The sequence below is a fragment of the Carettochelys insculpta genome, chromosome 3 (assembly GCF_033958435.1).
Source record: "Carettochelys insculpta isolate YL-2023 chromosome 3, ASM3395843v1, whole genome shotgun sequence".
NCBI lineage: Eukaryota > Metazoa > Chordata > Testudines > Carettochelyidae > Carettochelys > Carettochelys insculpta.
In genome coordinates this window covers 124,956,208-124,978,236 of record NC_134139.1, presented here as the reverse complement: position 1 = coordinate 124,978,236, position 22,029 = coordinate 124,956,208, and the positions used below count along the sequence as shown (strand labels likewise).

At 46.7% G+C, this 22,029-nt stretch overlaps 1 protein-coding gene across 1 annotated transcript in view; it reads right to left on the bottom strand.

Moving 5' to 3' along the window:
• AK9 (adenylate kinase 9) overlaps positions 1-22,029 on the bottom strand; it is a 153,211-nt gene that overhangs the window by 124,670 nt on the left and 6,512 nt on the right. Inside the window, exons 3-7 of the mRNA XM_074989121.1 lie at positions 21,017-21,069; positions 20,788-20,884; positions 13,216-13,328; positions 8,166-8,348; positions 3,624-3,749 (exon numbers count right to left, since the gene is read on the bottom strand). Coding sequence (XP_074845222.1) covers positions 3,624-3,749; positions 8,166-8,348; positions 13,216-13,328; positions 20,788-20,884; positions 21,017-21,069 — 572 coding nt within the window. The remainder of the gene's footprint in view (positions 1-3,623; positions 3,750-8,165; positions 8,349-13,215; positions 13,329-20,787; positions 20,885-21,016; positions 21,070-22,029) is intronic.

Below are 22,029 nucleotides of genomic sequence, written 5' to 3'. Positions count from 1 at the left end.
AAAACATACTCACCCATTGTAAGGATAAGATCAGAATGACAGCATGATGGATATGAACGTTTTGATCGAACCAATGTGTATAAGGTAATTGGTGGCACCCAGGCACATTGGGGGTGGCACCCTGATATGTTAGGAATGATATGGAACTTAGTTGCATCTATGTATAAAGATGCATCTGACAGGGGCTGTCTTGCCACTGACTGAGGGTCCATTGTCGGTGGCACTCAACTGCAGAACTGCAGACGTGCTCTAGGGTACTAAAGACCATGCTTCATTTGGCAATAAACCTGGCTGGGTGCCTTCATCCCTTATATGATGTTGTGGTCATTAGGGGTTTCTTAGGGGTCTGCTGTGCTTGCTATCTGTGCAGATGTGGGGCAGCACACAGAAAAAGCACATGGATGCATCTGATTGGTTATCAACATTTGTCAGAGAAAAATACCTGCTAGGACACCACATCAGTGACATCTAATGATAACTCATATTACAGACAATCAAGAGTCATTGTTTATGGGATCTATCACATGTGAAGACATAAACCCAGTCTGGACTGAAATTGAATATTGATGGCAACTTGAGCATTGATTTTAAAACTGACTCCTTAAATGACATCACAGACATCACAGGATGGACTTTCAATTACTGTCAACCCCTTCCAGAGCTGAAGTTGCCTGACACAGCTCTGACTAACCCTGGAGGTATTATGACCTGCCTGGGCCAGTTCACCACAGAAACTGACAGAGACAAAAGCTTGACCTGGATGAGGGGTTGGATTGCACCCTCGGCAAGCTTGAGGATGACACTAAGCTAGGGGGAGAGGAAGATACGCTGGAGGGTAGGGACAGGGTCCAGAGTGACTCAGGCAAATTAGAAGACTGGGCTGCAAGAAATGTGATGAGGTTCAATAAGGACAAGTGCAGAGTCTCACACTTGGGCCGGAAGAATCCCAAGCATTGTTATAGGCTGGGGTCCAACTGGCTCGGTAGTAGTTCTGCAGAAAAGGACCTGAGAGTTGTAGTGGATGAGAAGCTGGCCATGAGTCAACAGTGTGCTGTTGTAGCCAAGAAGGCTAATGGTATATTAGGTTGCATCAAGAGGAGCATTCCCAGTAGATCCAAAGAAGTGATTGCTCCTCTTCATTAGGCTTGTGAGGCCGCATCCGGAATACTGCGTCCAGTTCTGGGCCCCCAACTACAGGAAGGATGTGGATACACTGGAGAGGGTCCAGCGGAGGGTGACCAAAATAATTAGGGGGCTGGGGCATATTACTTATGAAGAAAGGTTGAGGAAATTGGGACTGTTTAGTCTGCAGAAGAGAAGACTGAGGGGGGACTTGATAACAGCCTTCAACGTACTGAAGTGAGGCTGCAAAGAGGCTGGAGAGAGGCTGTTCACAGTGGTCATGGATGGCAGAACACAGAACAATGGTCTCAAGTTGCAGTTGGGAAGGTCCAGGTTGAACATTAGGAAAAACTTTTTCACTAGGAGCACGGTGAAGCATTGGAATGGTCTACCCAGGGAAGTAGTGGAGTCTCCATCCCTGGAGGTGTTTAAGTCTTGCCTCAACCTGGCTGGGCTTATCTGATGGGTTCGGTCCTGCTTAGAGCAGGGGGCTGGACTCAACAGCTTTTTTAGGTCTCTTCCAGCTCTATTGTTCTATGATTCTATGATTCTTTGCATTCAAAGGCATGTGATCAAAGGATCAAAGACCAGTGACCATTGTAACTGCAGCATGGCAACTATGATGGACCTAGTGAGAAAAGTGGAGGAGCTTGCAAGAAGATTTGATAATATTCAAATTTTTAAAGGAGATTCAGTACAACTTAAAAGACAATGCTGAACAATTCAGTGTACAAACAACCCGACCAGCCACACCCTACTAGTCAATGGAGGAGACTAACTGCAGATTTAGGTGAATTCAAATGACGTCTGCTCACAGTGGACTGTTTTTCCACTTTTGTAGATGTATTGTACTGGAAAGACATCCCATGTTGCTATTTACTGGGAATGTGAAGCACACTTTGGTTTTGCAGAATAATTATTAATGGACAACAGACCACAATCTACTGTAGCATAATTTAAGTCACTCTGAACAAAACATACCAAAACAAAAAAGCAGTCAAGTAGCACTTTAAAGACAAAATAATTTATTAGGTGAGCTTTCGTGGGACAGACCCACTTCTTCAGACCATAGCCAGACCAGAACAGACTATTTTGAGCATATTACTAACAGTGAATGGAAAGACTGAGAAAGTTGTAGAGAAAATCCTATAGTACAAAGATCCATTCCTTCTTCTGAGTTACAGATCAACACCAATAGCAACTACTAGATACAGTCCAGTACAGCTCCTACTGGAAAGACAAGAACTACTTTGGGGAGGAGGGGATAGCTCCGTGGTTTGAGCATTAGCCTGCTTAAACCCAGCCTTGCAAGCTCAATCCTTGAGGAGGCCATTTAAGGGATTGGGGCAAATAGGTATCAAGGATGGTGCTTGGTCCTGCCAAGAGGGCAGGGAACTGGACTAGATGACCCCAGAGGTCCCTTCCAGTCCTAGGAGATGTGTCTTGCCAATTACATTTTTTTTTTTTTTTTACTGTTCCAACTTTGGAAAAGAATCTAGCTCCAAAGTGGCTGGACATGAAAATAAAATAGCAAAAAGAGATGATTAACAGATTTACAACAGATGTCACTCAGAGAACTCTGAGGTATAGAACAAGGTGACCACAGCCATTTCAAACTGTATGGAGACAAAGGACAGAAAATTCCAGCTGTTGTACAGAAAAAAAATCAGCACCCAGACCACTTGTGATCAGGACCAACAGTGGAGAGTTCAACAGAAATTGTTGAAATCTCCAGTTTGTTCCTGAGAAAGAACAATCTACAGACCAAACTATACAGAAAGGCACATGCAGAATAAGAAGACGACAACTCCAACCAACCTCAACCAGTCATTGCAACTAATGGACAGTCAGATGACCAAATTCTTACACATTTGAGTAGCAGAATTACAAAATCCAGTATGATTCAGAGACACTGAACAGACTGGTATATACTGAACTTCAAAGATAGCACGATGGCATAAATACTGTAAATGGCAGAAAAGTAAAAATTAAAGGTGGCATGTAATGGAATGCTATACTGTATTATAATGTTCTGCCTACTGAAGGCACTGTGTAAGGCTAACATTATCTGAATCTTATGATGAATATAGCTGGTGTGTATGATCAAACTCTGTAGCCAGTTGACATCTGGTACGGACACTACAAGACAAAATAATTATAACAGTTTTAAGTGTCATCAAAACTACCAAAAGATGTTATGGGGTTTTGATTTGATAACAGAAACAACAGTGAACTCTCTTCTACCCTGAACTTTTTAAATCTGATCTGAAGAATTCAGAGGAGGAGGTCGGATTGGAGGTTAAGTACATCTTTGGAAAATAAACTCACTTTGTTAATCTTTACGGTGCTACATGACTGCTGGTTTGTTTTGTTAGAATGCAAACTAACATGGCTACCTCTGTGTTACTATTCAAGATACCCAGAGAGCATAGAATTATATAAAACAAATTTTAAAAATATCTTCTGGTATATATAACTGTGTTACTTAGAGCTAATCTTACCTCTAGAGGATGTAGCATGGTGTCCTTATAGAGATTAACCCTGGCTTCTGCATTTTCTAAAAAATCTTCAGGCCTTTGCACCAAATGAGGCAAAATATCTGACAACATGATTGCATCTGCAGCTGCCTAAAGTAGAGAAAACAAATACTTTATTACAGGTCTTGTATTAATAAATGTACTAAAGTCTGTCTAGATTGAAAAGACAACAGATAGGACCTTGCTGCTTTTTATGTTTTCAATAGTAGTTTAAGCAGCTGTCTGAGGATTTCCCTGGCAGAGGGCGATCCACCTGGTCCTCTGGTAAGTCAAAAGTAAGGAAGGGGAACAGGGAAAAACTTAAATGAAAGTTAAGCTTTTTTAAAAAAACAAAACCAAACAAAACAAAACATAAAAACAATCTGCCAAAGCCACCAGACACGAAAGTCCTTAAAACATGTGCAATCACTCAATACTTATTAAAGGTATGCAGAAGCTGCAGATGTAAACATCTGGAGTCAGTTACACAAAGTTCTCATCCATGCAGAATTTTGTTCACTATCTAGCTATTATGGCCACTTCTTCACATGCAGGATCTTCCAGAGGACAATGCCTTCTTTCAGAAGATCCATGGAGCGTCTACACACATAAGGTACTCTTCCAAAAGGAATCCGGAAGATGGTGCCCCATCCTCCGGATTCCATACTCTGCTGTGGAATCAGGAAGAGGGCCTTCTTCTGGAAGAGTCTTCTGGAAGAAGGCATGTGTAGACACTCCCAGACTGCATGGCAAGTGCATGTGGGCCTGCAAGGCGGCATCCTCTGGTACATGGCCATCCTATGGGGTCTGGGGAGGGGGCAACCATCCAGAGTCCGGATATGGCACTGACTCCCCTTTCTCCCCTCACCTTCTCTCTCTTACAGCGGCACCACCTGAGGGCCAGGGGAGCCAGATGAGGAGCCTGGGGCCTGCCAGCCCTGTCCAGGCCAGAGAACCCAGCAGCTGGGCCCAGACCGGCCCCGACAGCACGGCGGCCACAGGTGCGCCAGACCAAGCGCTGGGGCCATGAGGATGAGGTCGCGGCCTACACTGCAGCCCTCCGCCACCAGAACGCCCTTGCCAAGAGGCAGCTGGCCCTGGATGAGGCCGAGCTGCGGTGGAGGCAGGACACATGTGGGGAGGTGGTGGGGATGCTCTGCACGCTGTGAGGGGCCCTTGTGAGCCAGACCCTAACCCCCCCCGCTGCCCCCCATGCTGTCCCCCCAAATCCCCCCCACTACTCCCCGAGGCTTCTCCACTGATCCCCTTCTTCCCCCTCACTGCCTCCCCTGCTGGCCCCCCTGCTGGCCACTCGGATGCTCCTGTCCCCCCAGCCAATGTCCCCGAGGCCCAGGCTGCCCTACTGCCCCTGGGCCTGCCTGCAGCTGCCCTGAGGGACCTTGCAGAGTGGCTTGTGGCCACAGTGGGTCCCGTGGAGGGTCCCCCGAGCCACGACCCGACCCCTGCAACCCCTCTGCTGAGGCTGGGCCAGGTGCAGACTGACCCTACCTGCTGGTTCTCCTGGCCCCATCAGTGCCCCACAAGGGACTGTGCACCCGGGGAGGGGGAGGAGCACCTGTGGGCACTGGGGCTTGCGGCCTTCCACCCTGTCCCTTGACTAAGGCTCCCACCATCCCTGTCCCAGGCCCCATCCAAGTTCAAATGCCCCTGCTCCCTTACCCCCATGTATATAGTTTAGTCACTTTTAGGTTATTAGATGTTATTTTTATTATTTCCTAGTTATTATTTACATTGTTTTCTATTGTTCTACGTTGTGGGTTAAATACATATTTACATTTTGCACCCCCCATGTCTCTTATTATTGTGTGGGTGTGGAGGTGTAGGGGAGTGCGGTGTGTGCACGTGGGGGTCTGTGTAGGGGGGGCATGTGGGGAAGGGTGGCGGGGTTAGTAGTCCCACTGAGTGAATGACTCCCGGAGCACCTCCCGGATACAGAGCCCATCACAGTCGAGCTGCCTGTTGGGGGTCGCAGCAGGCTGCTGGTACTGGGCTGAGTGGCTCCATCATCCAGCCCTGGGGCAGAGTCCCCTCACGTGCCTTGATGAGGTTGTGGAGTTTGCAGCAGGTGGCCACAACCTGCAGGACATTCTCTGCCCCCACATCGAGGTCTGTGAGGAGACACCTGAACCGCACCTTCAGACGGCCGAAGGCGCACTAGACTGAATACTGGGCCTGCATGAGCTGGGCACTGAACAGCTCCTGGGATGGTGTGAGTGGCTTGAGTGGCACATCAACCAGGGCTGAAGTGGGTAGGTGGGGTGGCCCACGAGGCAGAGGGGCATCATGACCCCCCTGATGATGCACTCCCGCCACGGCACAAATGTCCCGGCCTCCATCCTGTGGAACAGGGTGGAGTTCTGCAGGATCCACACGTCATGTGCCCTGCCTGGGTAGCCGACGTAAATGTCTGCGAACTTCCCACGGACATCCACCACTGCCTGGAGCACGATCGAGCGGTACCCCTTGCAGCTGATGTATTGGCTGCCACTGTGGTCTGGGGTTCTGATGGGGATATGTGTCCTGGTGATTGCCCCGAAGCACTGGGGGAACCCAAGAACAGCAAAGCCCTCGACGACTGCATCCAGGTCCCCAATGAGCACCAGCCACTGTACCAGCACATGGCTGATGGCCCTCACAACCTGCAGAGGAACGGAAATGGGTGCACTCGTGGTCGTACGCGGGGGGACCTTGCCCCCTTTCCCTTCCACCCCTCCCTCCCTACTGCCCCCCCCGGAGGACCCCTCCAGCAACGGGCTAGGACCCCTCTGAGCTAGGCCTGCCCACCCCCCCACCGGCCCGGCCCCCTCCTAATCAGCCCCTGGGGTCCACCAAGACTGCCAGCCCCCTCCCCCCTCCCAGTTGGGCAGGGCCTCGGGCAGGGCTTACCTGTAGGACGACAGCCCCAACAGTGGATGTGCCCACCCCGAACTGATGCCCAATGGACTGGTAGCTGTCCGGGGTGGCCAATTTCCAGATGGTGATGGCCACGTGCCTTTCCGGGGAGAGGGCCAGCCTCATCCATGTATCCTGGCATCAGAGCATGGCGGCAAGCCAGCTGCAGATCTCCAGGAAGGTCTCTTTCTCCATCTGAAGGTTCTGCAGCCAGCAGTCATTATCCCACTCCCCCATTACGACCCTGTCCCACCAGTCTGTGCTGGTGGCATGGGTCCAGATGCACTGGACAGCCCGAAGGGGACCCAGCTGGGACGGTGGGAGTTCAGGTCCCATGGGCCTGGGTCTCTGTCTCTACAGGAGGCCTAGAAGGGCGGCCAGGAGGATGGCTAGCCTGTGGCTAAGGGTAAACCTGCTGGCCTGTGGCTCCTGGGGGTCCATGCCTGCTGGTCAATGCACGCTGGACATGGACCTGGGTCTGCTTTGCCGTGCACAGACGTGGCAGGCCTCAGCAGGCTGTGCAGGGAGGAGCTGTTTGGGTGGGGCCCTTCAAACGGCTGTCTGGCCGGCGGCCCCTGAAGGGCTCCCTGGCCATGCGACTGTGTCCACACCATTTCCTGCCCTGTTCTTCTGGAAGAGCGTCAGTGCATGTGTGGATGTGCTCTTCCGCAAGAAGGGGCAGTCCTTTCAGGGGCCTGTTTAGCGTGCAGACACACTCTTCTGGAAGATGATCCTCTGCAAGATATCTTCCGGAGGATCATCTTCCAGAACAAGTGGCATGTGTAGAAACAGCCAAAGGTAAAAATATGTTGTGTTAATTTTTCATTAATAACTGAAAAGGCATACAAAGCCAGGCTGACCTTATTTGTGGGCAAGTGTTTGTTCATTAGCTAAACACACGCACACATTTGACTTTGTAGCAACTTACATTTGTATAAACATGGGCTGCGTCTACACTACAAAGTTCTTTCAAAAGATTTTTCGAAAGATGGCGGCTCCTTTGAAAAAGCCCATGGAGCGTCTACACACAGAAGCATTATTTCAAAAGTAAATCAAAAGAATGTGGTGCTCCTTTCGAAATCACTCTTACTTTTGAAAGCTTCTTTCAAAAGAATAGTCTTCATTTTCAATCCCTGGCCTGTTCTTTTGAAAGACTGAGGGCTGCGTGGATCCTCTCCTTCAAGAGAGCAGATCACTCTTTTGATCTGCTTTTTTTTGTGTGTACGCACTCTTCTGAAGAAAGCTCTTTCAGAAGAGATCTTCCGGAACAGCATCTTTTGAAAGATCTCTGTAATGTAGACGTAGCCATGGGCTGTGGCCATACTACCTGCTCCTTTTGGAGTGGGTATGGTAATGAGCCACTTGAGCAGATACTAATGAAGCGCTGCCATGAATGTTCAGTGCCTCATTAGCATAATGGCAGCTGTGTGTGCTTTGAAAGTGCCGGTTTCGAAATGCACACCACCCGTGTAGCTGGGGGCCTTTTAAAGGACCCTCTGATTACGAAAGCTCCTTCTTCCCAAAACCAAATCGTTTTGGGAAAAAGGGGCTTTCGTAGTCAGAGGGGTAAGTTGCTAACAAACAGAGCTTCTTTGGCGGGTTAGGATCGGTTACCTCATCTTCTTCTTCTTGCTCTTCTTCCTCTTCATCTTCCTCATCTTCTGGTTTGCGTTGATCCTTCTTTTTCTTACGTTTGTCAATAATTTCTGGATCCCACTGGTTCTTTTGGTATATCTGCCCTGCATCAGGGTGTTGTCTTTGCCCAGAGAGTCTTTGGCACAAATCATAGTCAGGACACTAGTTAAGAAATAATTGAAAGAGAATCTAATGTTTATGTTTTTGTCATAACAATATTATTTTTCTTTAAATTTGATAGTAGCAAAAGACTGCTTTTTAACATTTTATATATGGTACATCTCAAAAGCTTTCTAAGCACATACAACTTTGAAAAAAGACAGTCAGTAATTAGGGTGACTGTATTTCCCTATACTGAATATGAGACACACGGTAAAATTACTTGCATTTCAAGCGAGTTCAGTGGCCCTCAGAACTATGCAGTAGAAACATTCAAATTAACATCAAGTTGACTGAACTCCCCTTAAAATACTGTGTAGCTGGAATCTTTTTATTTATCTCATCTCTACTATTTGCATGAGAAGAGGTGATATACACACATTCCTGTCCACCTGTCTCACACAGAGATGGGGGTGACTGACCTACCTTGTCCAACCACCCTTACCTAGTGTTCACCATCATACATGCTTGGCTTGGCCCCTGGGATGGACCCGCCTTTCCAAGTCCCTGACACCATTTCTTCTCAAGGCAACATGTGGGGAGCACACAGGGTCCTCCCTCCCAAGTTTTCTGTTGGGGTGCACACCCTAATGTGGCAAGCAGCACCCTCTCATTGCTGTGTGAGAGAAGGGATGGGAATTGCTTCCAGCTGAAGCAGGAAGGAGTAGGAATGACCTGATCCATGTTTTTCTAGAGTTGGTCTTTTCCCTCCCACTTCTCCCTCCCCTCAGGGTAGAAGCAGCTGGTCCCTGCCTGTCTGCACAGGGTAGAAAGGCAACTAACAGCTCCCAGTTACTACTATCCACCTACATAACCCAGCTGCCTCCTTTCCCTTGACTACAGTGAGGGCTGGAAGGGGCTAAGCCCTCAGGATTCATTTAGCACCAGTGTTCAGTAAACCTGGCTGCAAGGACTTCATGAAACCCAGCGAGATAGTTGGCTCAGCAGGGGAAGGTGCCTAGAGGACAGAGCAGCCCCAAACTGCCTGGGTTGGGGAGGCAGCCAGTGAAGATGGTGCTAAGCACCCTTGCCTAGGGACCAGCAGTGCTGGGGAGAAAACAGACTTCTCTTTGCCACTACAGATCTTAGCCCAAAGGTGAGAAGCTTCCCTATGCCAGTGCTATGTAGGGCTTTGTCACATGCAGGGCTTGGTTCTTCCTGCGCAGTGCCCCAGGTCAAAGGGTTTTGAGCTTTCCCTGGATACTAGCTCAGCCAGAGGCAGTGGGAAAGCAGGAGCCTGCCAGCCAGGCTGCTGATGAGCTGAACAGTCTGAGCAGGTGCCGCTGTGGGAGAATATGGAGAAGCAGCAGGGCTGGAGAAGGTGAATAAGCATAGCAGGGAGGGGACAGTGAGAGGGGGAGCATGGAAACAGTGCATGGGCAGGCAGCAGAGGTGACCCATAACCAGCCACCACCTGTTCACACTCACCATGCATCACAGCAAGCAGCCAGTGTTGTCTGGAAATGAGGTGGGGGGAAAAAGGGAGGTGGTGGAGAGCCTGCTGGCCAAGAACTGTCATGCAACTAGGACTGCACTGATGGACCAGCAAGGGGACAGGCCATCCCAGCCTACTGCAGCTTGGGCTGATCATCAGCCTTGTACAATCTCACTCCCACTGTCAGCCACTGGACCCCCCCAGCAGCTGACAAGCAAGGATTTGGCCAGCAATAGGACCCATCAGTACAGTACTGATGGGAGGAAAAAGATAGAAAATACAGGAAAATTTGCCCATTTTTAGAAAAAGTAGGGACACCTGCAGGAGTGCTTAAATACGGAAATGCCCCTTTAAAAATAGGACATCTAAGCTGCGTCTACACGTGCACGCTACTTCGAAGTAGCGGCACCAACTTCGAAATAGCGCCCGTCCGTCTACACGCTTCGGGCGCTATTTCGAAGTTAACTTCGACGTTAGGCGGCGAGATGTCGAAGTCGCTAACCTCATGAGGAGATAGGAATAGCGCCCTACTTCGACATTCAACGTCGAAGTAGGGACCGTGTAGACGATCCGCGTCCCGCAACGTCGAAATTGCTTGGTCCTCCATGGTGGCCATCAGCTGGGGGGTTGAGAGATGCTCTCTCTCCAGCCCCTGCGGGGCTCTATGGTCACCGTGGGCAGCAGCCCTTAGCCCAGGGCTTCTGGCTGCTTCTGCGGCAGCTGGGGATCTATGCTGCAGGCACAGGGTCTGCAACCAGTTGTCAGCTCTGTGTATCTTGTGTTGTTTAGTGCAACTGTGTCTGGGAGGGGCCCTTTAAGGGAGTGGCTTGCTGTTGAGTCTGCCCTGTGACCGTGTCTGCAGCTGTGCCTGGCATCCCTATTTCGATGTGTGCTACTTTGACGTGTAGACGTTCCCTTGCTGAGCCTATTTCGATGTTGGGCTGAGCAACGTCGAAGTTGAACATCGATGTTGCTGGCCCTGGAGGACGTGTAGACGTTATTCATCGAAATAGACTATTTTGATGTCGCAACATCGAAATAAGCTATTTCGATGTTGGCTGCACGTGTAGACGTAGCCCTAGTCACCCTGCTTATAGCTAAATGTACAAAACATCAAAAGGATATGGAAAGAGCTTTTCTAATTCCCAACCCCCAAAGCTACTGTTCGATCACCTATTACATAACCTCACATAGTTTTCTCCCAATCTTTGAAAAGCCTGAGAAAACAGGAGCCTTACTGCCAAGAAATTCAGGGAGAGGCAAAAGGAAGGAGTGATTTTTACAGAACAAAATATTGTTTAATTGGACCATGTTGCCAAGTCCTTGGCAGGATAAGATCGCTACATGAACTACCCCATAAAGTGTTACTAGCGTTCTGGAGATTGTCTTGCTTTCCTTGAAAGAACTAGGAGATCTCATATGTGACATACAACTTTCAGAAGCAGGCAACAAGAGGCATTTGTTGAGATCTGTTCCGTCTCCCCACCCTCACACCATCCTCTTTACCATTTTTGATATACAAAGAGAACAATTTTTTTTCCAATGTGAGTAATGAAAAGCTATTCACAGATCATATATTTCCAAAGACATTCATCTTTCTTTCTTTTTGACATAGCGAAAATAGCCATAATGCTATCACGTCTAGGCAAAATCCTAGAACTACTGATGGCAAGTGTGAAACTCTCATTTGACTTTAGCGAAACCCGGGTTCCTCCTTTTGGAGTATGAGGTCTCAACCTTCCTTCAAATGAAGTCGAAAAGGGGACATGAAGTATAAATGAAATCAAGAATTGCCTTTTTGCTGGTGTATATCACATATTTGAAATTTTACGAGTGAAACCATACAGAATATACTACCTGGAATTAGTCTTTTGCACTGTCTGTCTTTAAAACATAGTTGAACTTCCTAGAATTAAAAATAACAACTCCTTCCGCTAAAAGCGCACAAAAGTGATTTCTGTTTTAGGTTTCAAGTTCTTTTTGTTTCTCTTAGAAACTAAATACTTTCAAATGCAGTTCAAACGCTCACTGAACATGTTCAAATTTAAGTTTTCAGACTACAAAATATGTAGAAGTTCCTGTTGTGGGAAAAAAACATGACATCTAGCAAAGTGTAAGCACTTCCAATACTCCATTAATGCCTACCATCTACCATCTCTGTCTCATGGGCACACTACATATCTAGGTACTTAATGCAGAGTCTGAGCAACTAAAAGCAAAAACTTAGTAAGAATTCATGCACAATGCAACAGACACTGTTATTTCAGTAGCCAATTCCTTATTTTACAAGTTAGAATGGGAGAAGATGTAACAAATCCAGTGTATTTTCTGATTATTTTAAGACCTATGGAGTAAGAAGGCTTCTGACAACTTTACTTATAATAATGTTTGCTTTTAACTGTATATTACAATACATTTAGGGAAGCATCTTGCTGGTACTTTACAAGGTCTGTGTCTACACTAGCTCCCTACTTCAAAGGGAGGATGGTAAGTAGGGTGTTAGGAGTTTATTAATGAAGTGATGCAGTGAAATCCACTGAGAACATAACCTGTCAAATAAAATTTTGACAAAGTATCCCAGACACTTTGAAGTACCGGCGGGTGAGCCCTAGCGAGACACGAGCTGGCACTTTGAAATTTAACACTTCAAAGTTGCTGCAGGGGGGAATTTGCTTAATGTAGTGCTGCATATGCACCGCAGCACTTCATTAATAAACTCTCAGCACCCTACTTACCATCCTCCCTTCGAAGGAGGGAGCTAGTGTAGACAAGCCCAAAGAGAGCTAAAGTATAAAATAACTAATTTTCTCACTCATATCAGAACTGAAAGGGACCTTGAGAGGTCATCAAGTTCAGTCCCCTGCACTCAGAGCAGAACCTGTCACCACCCTGACAGATTTTTTTTTTTAATATAACCTGGCCCATACCCTTGAAAGGCCCCTCAAGGATTGAGCTCACAAGTCTGGGTTCACAAGGCCAATGACACTGAGTTATCCCTCCCCATTCAAATATATAACTCATTTTTTTTCCCAAGAATATTTGTAGAAAGTCTCAAACAGCACCTCTACCGGCTCTGACTTACAACATACATAGCCTGTAATTATCCCCAGGCTTTGTTTTTGTAGAATACATGCTTTTTTTTTTTTTTTTCAGTCTGAGAAACTGATCAGAAGGTGCTCAAAGACTATAACTCCCACTGAATGTATAAAAGATGCTCAGTACTTTGCAGGATTAGTCTATAGGAACAAATTCTGGTGTCTATTACAGCAGCATAAACCAGAGTAACTTATCTGACAACACCACTGTAAAAGAAGAATTTGGCTCTTATGAACAGCTATCATATTTTAATATATGTAATCTGACTCTAACAGAAAATTAATCTTAATTTATGAATAAGTGTGAAAATGACTAGCAAGTTATCAAAGATGACATTACCTTAATATTAATCAGGAAATCTGGTTTTAGTTTTAAATTTCTAATTTTCTCTGTTTGCTCCAAAATAGTCATGTATTCCTCTGACAGAGAAGGAAATCCACTGAGAACATAACCTGTCAAATAAAATTTGTCAAATACATCTTTTCAGAAATCATTTCAAATATACTAAATATTTATATTCACTAGTTTTCAACATCACTTCTAGACCTGTAAATAACTAGATTCTATTTGAGTCAGCCACACACATGGCTAGCTAAGGTTTAGCTGTGATTACCCAAAGTGACATAACAAAGCTGTAATCTTTCAAGATAACTACGCAATTGTCAGAGACTGTTCATTTAGTTAATGAGTATAAAGAAAAAATATCACAACATGGACACTAACAATTTTATATGTGCTGAAAGTTATCTTGAAGTCCAATCTGAAAAGATTGAATCATGTAGCAATTACTAGTCATGCAGGAAATTATAGACTGCTTATACTGCAAGATGCATGCTTAGTAGCATCTCATGTCATTCTGTTCTTTATATTAGGGCGACTGAAAATGATGGAAAAAGAGAGCTAGTATACAAAATATTTGGTTTGGAAACAGACTGAATCACAGTGACGCTGGGAGGTGAATTGCATAGGGAGTAGGAATTCCGCAACTGTATTTTGGGAGGGAATCACCTCCTGTACTTTGGAGCTGAGAGCTTTCTGAGAAAGACTGAACAACTTTTTCTTGGGGCATAGTTACCATTTCATTAGGGGGCTGATAGGTCCCCAGGATGGTGAACAAATTCCTTTACAACAAGTGTGCAATAGAATGTTTTCCAATGTCTTTCAGAGGTCAAAGTTACAACGGTGTATACCTTTTGCATCCATAACCTAGCTCTTTCTCTAGCCATGGACTCCAGCCACTTGTATGAAGAAACATAAGTCAACATGGGGATGCATGAAATGCATGCCTGTGCTCTTTGCATCCAGTTACAAGTGAAGAAGGTCTCCAATCCTGATTATGGATCTGAATGTGCCCCTTATGGTGTCTGAAGCCTAGGGTGGGACAGGCTACTTTGGGTACTGATCATTCAAAACTTCAGAAACCTTTGCTAAGCTGATCATATTCTATGTTGTGGTAGCTCCTGAGACACCGTCCTTGACAATGTTTATGACTTCAGTGTCCATGCAGATGATTACTCTTCTAGACTATCTCAAGATTACACGATTCTCATGATGTCCACAGGACCAACCTAAGTGGTTTCTAACTCTCTACTCATAGCCTGTCTGTTGCACTGTGGTCTCGCATTTGGATTGGAATGGAGATGAGAGAAATGAATGTTACCCTGACATTCTGTTCTGTAACCAGACCTCTCCTGTTGTGGTAAATGACTGGTTTTGGTATGCTGTCCTTGAAGACTGATGGAACCTGGCTTCCAGATGGCTGGAATGGACATAGGAACAACTATACTAGATAAGGCTTCTGATCTATTTAGACCAGTATCCTCTGTGAAACAGCAGGCAGTACCAGATGTTTCAAAGTGCAAGAAAATCCACAGTAGGCGGATGTAAGATAATCTCTTCCACATGTTTTTTATCCTTTTAGTTATAGTGTCCATCACTTTACCAGTCTCATCCTAATAGCTAGAAATTGCCTTAAACTCCGATACATAACATTTTATATTCCATCCAACAGTCTTTTTTTTAAAATAACTTAAATGTTATTTGTTATTATTTAACATTATTTGTAATTTTAAATAACTCAAATGCAGCTTAACTGTTTTTCTTACTCATAAAAAGTGTCCAATTCTTCACATTTTGTCAAATTTTTGCCCTTAGCGGTATCTTATGACAATGAGTTGCAGTGTCTAATAGGGGTTTATGTGGAAAAGTATTTCCTATTATCACAGTTTTGAGTCTGCAACCTTTTATTATCACTAAATGTCCCCTTGTTCTTGTCTAATGAGAACAGAAACTCCTATTTACTTTCTCCATGCCATTAATTATTTTACCATGTCCATTCTCCTCATTTTGTTTCTAAGGTAAATGCTAATCTTTTCAACATCTCCCTACATGAGTTTTATCACCCTCCTCTGAATGTGCCCACACCCTAACTCTCCTCTTAGAGAAGATACTGTACATAGTATTCCAGATGAGGGCATATCATGCATTTACATAATGGCACCATAACTTTTTATTCAGTATTTTCCATCCTATTACTGATGCATCCTAACATCTTGTTTGCTTTTTGATCAAGCTGCACATTAAGCAGATGTTTTTATTGAGATGTCTACAACGATTCCTGGGTCCCTTTCCTCACTTAGTGTAGTTAATTTAGAACCCTAATAAATTTTACAAGCTCAAAATTTTCTTTCCAGTAGGATTATTTTGCATTTATCAATATTTAAATTTGTCTGCTACTGTGCTGCCATTCACCTTGTTCATTGAAGTCCCTATGAAATTCTTTACTGATTTCTCTGAATTTCACTTCTTCAAATAACATTTTTCTACAAATTTTGCTAGCTCACTGATCATTTTCCTTTTCAGATCATTAGTATATTAGACAATATTGTAGTAATTTAAGGCAGATCCTTGACACTCCTTCCTGTTAACCTTTTGCCATAACAAAAATTGACCATTTATTCTTACAGTTTCCTTTGTCTTGGCCAATTTTTGATTCGTGACAGTACTTTGTTTCTTACGTCATGATTTAGTTTCTTTCGTAACCTCTTTTGACCTTGTTAAAGACCTTTCAAAAGTCAATATCATGTCAATTCATTCTTCTTTATCCACTACTTTACTGACACATTTGAAGAATTCTAATATTAGTGAAACATGATTTTCCTTTGAAACAATTGCTATAACTATCATGTTATGAATTCCAGGTGTTTTGTTATTCTGTTTTAGTTTTTAGTTTCTACTAGTTATGGGCATCATGTTTACTAGTCTATAATTCCTTAGATCACCCATATGGCCTTTTTAAAATATAACACATTTCCTACCCTGCAATTCTCTGCTGTTGTAGGTGTTTTGAAATGAGATACTGCATATTGTTGCTAGCAGGATAGCAAATTCAGACTTGAGTTCCTTCAGAACTCTTGGATGTACACCATCTGGGCCTCAGGACTCACTCCTTTTTTAATGATCATTTTGTTTCAGAATTATTTCTTTTGACACATTAATCTTTTAAAACAGCTCATCTTTATTACAGAAAATCAGAAGGAGGATATAATTTGGCAGAAAAATATCACTCTGTTGTGCTACATCTACTCTACAGTGCAATTCCGAAAGGTGAGCTTTTGAAAGCAACCTCTCGAAAGATCACCTTTCAAAAACATGCACCTACACAGAAAAAGCGGATCCAAGTCACAAAACTCTCTTTCGAAAGACCGATCTGCTCTTTTGAAAGGGAGCATCCACATGGCCCAGTGAACTCTTTCGAAAGAAAGGGCCAGGAAATATTGCAGACGGGGTCACATGGCAGATGCCCTTCTGGGGGATGCAGCCAGCGGTCCCTTAAAGGGCCCCTCCCAAGCACCCTTGTCCTGCACACACTGAGGACTGCTTTGCCACACAGAGCTACACAGACACTGAACACAGAGAGAAGCCACCTTGGGGAACAGTATGGACCCCCAGCAGCTTCCCGATGTTGTACTGCACTGGGCTTTGGTCAGCCTGCTGGCCAAACTGCTAGGGGCTGTCCTCTAGTGGCTCTGGGGCACCACCCTGCCTGTAGTCATTCTGCTACAGGCCATCCTCATGGGGTGATGCCCACGCCCCCTCCTCCAGGTCATCCAACACCTGTGGGGCTATCCCACCAGCAGTGAGTGGTGGGAAACAGGTGGTGTTGGAGGACAGTAACAATGACTGCTGGCTCCAGAACTTCCGCATGACCAAGCAGACATTTCTGGAGCTATGTCACTGGTTCATCTCAGCCCACCAGCACTAGGACACCCGGATGTAGCCCACGTTCCCCCTGCAGAAGAGAGTAACCATCACCCTCTGGAAGCTGGCCACCCCAGACAGCCACTGGTAGGTTGGCCAGCAGTTCGGGGTGGGCAAGGCCACTGTCGGGGCCATCCTCATGGAGGTAAGCCATGCTCAGGTCATACACACACACACCACGAGGAGGCTGGATGGGGCTCGCGGGCTGGGGGGCCCTGGGGAGGGGACCAGGAAGGTGGGGCTTTGAGCACCTGCCCACGCACTCATGGGTGTGTTCGTCCCTCATCAGGGGCCTTGAAGTCACCCTTGCAGGGTTTGCAGAGCTGGATTCTCCAAATGGTTCGGGGCTCTGGATGGGACCCACATCGCCATTCAGGCTCCAGACCCAGCACTGGAGCTTACATCAGCTGGAAGGGTACCATTCCATGTTGCTCCAGGCCCTCGTGGATACAAAGGAACAATTTATGGATGGGTGTGGGGGCTGGTCCTGATGAGCCCACCATGTCCAGGTCTTTTGAAACTCTTGGCTTAGCCACAGAACGCAGCAGGGGACCTACATCCCCCCACAGGAGCTCCCAGTCCGGGACACCACCATGCCGCACCCCTGCATGCATGGCTGATGTGGCCCTATACTGGACATACTAACCCCAGACAGGACCTTTTTGATAAGCGCCTGAAATGAGCTTGCTACACTGTGGAACAGTTGTTTGGGCACCTGAAGGAGTGTTTTTGTTGCCTCCTTACATTCCTGGAGGTCACCTCCCCAGACAGCCAGCTGTGGTGAGAGCATGCTGCACTCTCCGCAATATCGTGGAGGCAGAGCACGAGGCCAGCCACAGCTATGAGCAGCTGACTGCAGCCCCATGCTGTCAGGCACAACTGGATGGGGTGCGGGTCAGGGAGGCCCTCCAGGAGTCCTTCACCCAGAGGTTCCAATGACTCTCCCCCAGGCACCCTCCACCATGACTCCCCTCCTGCACACCCACCTCTCACCACTCCCCCACCACTCATGAGGAACGGGGGCTGGTAGAACATAAACCATTTATTGAATCAAAATAAAACTCTTTCACACAGGAGAGCAGTCAACTAGCACTTTCAAGACTAACAAAGTAATATATTAGGTGATGAGCTTTCGTGGGACAGACCCACTTCTTCAGATTATAGTCATACCAGAAGAGACTCAATATATAAAGCACAGAGGTCCAAAAATTGTTATCAAGGCAAACTGGATAATGTACTATGTACAAGGGGGATGTGGAGAAAGTATACACTGCAGGGGTCCTGGGGAAGGGGTGGGGGCAACACAACTTGGAGGGGGTCCTGGGGTGGGGTGGAGGACCTTAGCCCTCCATAGGGGTGGAGGGTCGGGAGCCACTTGGGGAGCAGAAGCACTACTCTTCTGGGTCCAGGGTCCTTGCTGGGGCTGGGACACGGCTGGGACCATGGGAAGGTAGGCTCATAGGAGGGGCCAGTGGGCTCGGGTTCAGCGGGGGGCACGGGGAGGGAAGGAGTGGCAGCAGGGACGGGGATGCCACCTCACACTGGCCACCAGCCAAGTGCCAGTCGGGTGGCCAAGGGGAGGTCAAGCAGGAGCAGGGCAGTGAGGGAAGCTGCGGGGTGGGGGGAGACTATGGGGGGGCTGTGGGAGTGCCTGGCATGGGATCAGGTGGCTGGGTCCGGTGGGTAGTCATAAGCTGGGTGAGGACATCCAGGGTGCCTGCTACCCGATTCCAGCTCTCCCACTCTGTCACCAGCCACTCCCATAGAATGGAAGTTATGTTCCACCGGAGGTCATGTCATGCCCTGGTAGTGGCCCCACATGGGCGCAGGAGGTGGTAGTGTCTCAGCCTCCTTGCTCTCTGCTCTGGGGCTCCTCTAGCCATGGATGGGGCTCAGCCAGCCCCCCCAGATGGCAGACCTGTAGAGACAGAAGGAGACAGACAGACAAGCCCATCAGTCCTATGAGCTGGCTCCAGGGGGCCGTGCCCCCCACTGCCTCCATCCAATGGCTCAGGGACCCTGTCGGATCGATCCTGGGTGTGGAGGACTCCCCTCATGGTGGGGATCATGCCAGGTTCAGTCATCCCTCCCCCAAGTCCTTCCCCAGGCATGCGGACTGCGGTGCTGTCCATGGGGGCAGGTGCTGAGTGCCGCGGGCACCCCCTCTGGGGCCCAGGGAATGCAGCCATCCAGGGTGCATCTGGATTAGGGCTGATGGCAATGTGAGTGGCCAGCTGTGGCAGAGGTGGGCACCCCCACCCCATGCGCCGTGGCATCCAGAACACCCGGTACCTCGGTCCCTCCAGGAATGCGGGGAGGCCCAGGTGGAGGGGTCCTGGCTTGACGATCCACAGGGATGGTGAAGATGAGGGTCTCATCACTGGATCCTTCGCCATTGCTTCCTGCCTGGACATCAAAATTTCCCTTGGCCAAGGAACGCTGGCAGCCGACAGTTGCAGCTAGTCCTCCGTCTGTGGCTCCTGCTCCAGCTCTGGCCCGGCAGTGTCAAGGAGGGCAACCAGAGGGGACCGCCTGCTTCAGCCCGAACAGGTGATCTAGCTCCTCAAAGTGGGGGCAGGTGGTGGGCGCTGCCCCTGAGCAGCTGGCCACATCCTTGACCCAGCAGTATGTCTGCCTTATCTCCTTAATCTTTGAGTCCTTAACCTTAGAGTTTAACTGGGCAGGCGTGAGGCTGGGATACCCTTGGGATGTCAGGCTGGTGAAGAGGCACACAAACACTGTGGTGTTCTGGCAATGGCCAGCTGTGTGCAGGAGGACCTCTTTGTCACCCCACAATCTGAGAAGATCCTTGAGCTCAGCCTCTGTCCCTGAGGGGACCCTTTTTTGGGGGCCAAGGTTGGGCTTGCAGGCTCCCTCAGAATGCTGAAAGAGGAGCAACCAGGCGGTGCAGGGGTCTTTGCTGCAGACCCTGCAGGGGGAATCGGGTGCCTTGGGTGGCTGCAAGGAAAGGCTGGAGAGCAGGCTGCTACCGCCTTGTGCTCTCCCTGCTGTTAGCACACTCTCAGCTTCCTGTCACGGGGCTTCTGGGTCTCTGCGTCTTTAATTGCAGATGTACACAGAGACCATAGAGCCCCACTTGTGCTGGTAGGAGTGTCTCTATACTCCAGCGAACTGGTGCCATGGCAGGCCCCCTCTTTCAAAAGAGCAGCCTGCAGAGTGTCTATACACGTTTTCTTTTTAAAGAGTCTATTGAAAGGGGGCACTCTTCCTGATACAGGAGTGGAAGAGTGAATTCAAAAGGTGAGCCGCGTTCTTTCTAAAATACTTTCAAAAGAAGGTTTTTTGTATGTAAATGCTCTGTGGAATATTTTGAAAGAGGCCGTCCTTCCGAAAAATCACAGCCTTGGTGTGTAGCAGTCTTCTGCCTTCTCCCATCAAATACGATAGTCCCTAAATGCTACCTCAGGTCACCTTAATTTACAGATGTGAAGCAATGAAGACAGATTCTGGTTTTCATTGCTTCGTCTACTGAGTTTGCTGATGGCAAAATGTCGGACTGAATCCAAAAGATTGCAGTATAGCAGAATTTTTAAACTCATATGCTATAGATATACAAAAGAGACAAAACTAAGTTTTAGAGGGCTATGATGGGCATGCTTTGAGAGTTCTGAAAAAAATGACAACACATACCAAAGTGAGCAACTTCTGGTGACTCAATCTTTTTCAAAATCATGTTTGTAACCAGTTCTTCAGGAATGTTTTGACCGCCATACAGCAATTCCTGCATCTAAATGAAGAAGCAGAACATAACATCTTATAATACTTGCACTGTGGCCCCCATCCAGCTGCCATCAACTTCAAGGGGAACAAAACTGAACCTTATGAATGTCATGAAATTTAATGAGAGAGTAGATTTTACCTTAAGTCCATCTTCTGTTCCTGCAGTAATATTTTCTTCTATCACTTCCAAAGCTAAAAAATGCACACCATACAGGACAAAATTGAAACAATTTATGAAACCTACTGTGTGTGCATTACTTCATTTACATGTGCATTGTTAGCCTAGCATGGCTGTCTGTTATTAATTGCACATTATCTCTACTATGAAATCTGGTGTTGGTCTTTAAAAAGTAGCCAACTGAGAAAAAGGTTACCCTTTATCGGACAAATTAAACATGACAGCACTAGGCTGATATCCCCTGTCACTTAATGTTCACACATACAGCTTTATGAACTGCAAAGGTGTGTGGGGCCTCAGGGAGAATCTTTCAAATCCACCACCTTCCTCTCTGTCTTCCTCTTCTCTCTGCTATCCCATTCCACACAAATCCTTGAACTTACATGTAGCAAATGACATTTGGGAAAAAAAAAAACACTCTTTTAAAATTTCTTTCTAAAGAAAACAGAACATGTTCTCCACTGAATGCCAGATTGTGAAGAGTGAACATGCAGAAGGTACATAATGAAAAGCACTAAATTTGGGCATAAGAAATGTCATTCATAGGTTTTGTGACATAACCTGAAGTTTGTCAGAGATTTGTTTGCAAAATCTTTGTAATAAGGGCAAGTCAGTTGTCCGGCTGAATACAACAAATGCTTCAAATATTATGGTATACATGGTGCAGCCCTTCTCTGTTTTATAGCTTCTAAATCAGTATTTCTAAGCTGATTTTATATTTTAAATATACTCTTAAGCCATCCTAAAATAATCATTCTAGATCACTACACATTGAAACTCACTGAAACAAAGCCATTATTTGAAAATCAGTCACAGGTGTTTCATGTGTTCACAACAAAGTTTGTTGCTTTTAGAAAAATGTACTTTGTGTTATTTTCATAAGACATGTTTATGAGATTTCACTATTCAGTAGACCCCCAAGTTACACAAGGGTTGCGCTCCTACACACCCTCCATAATTCAAATTTCGTGCAC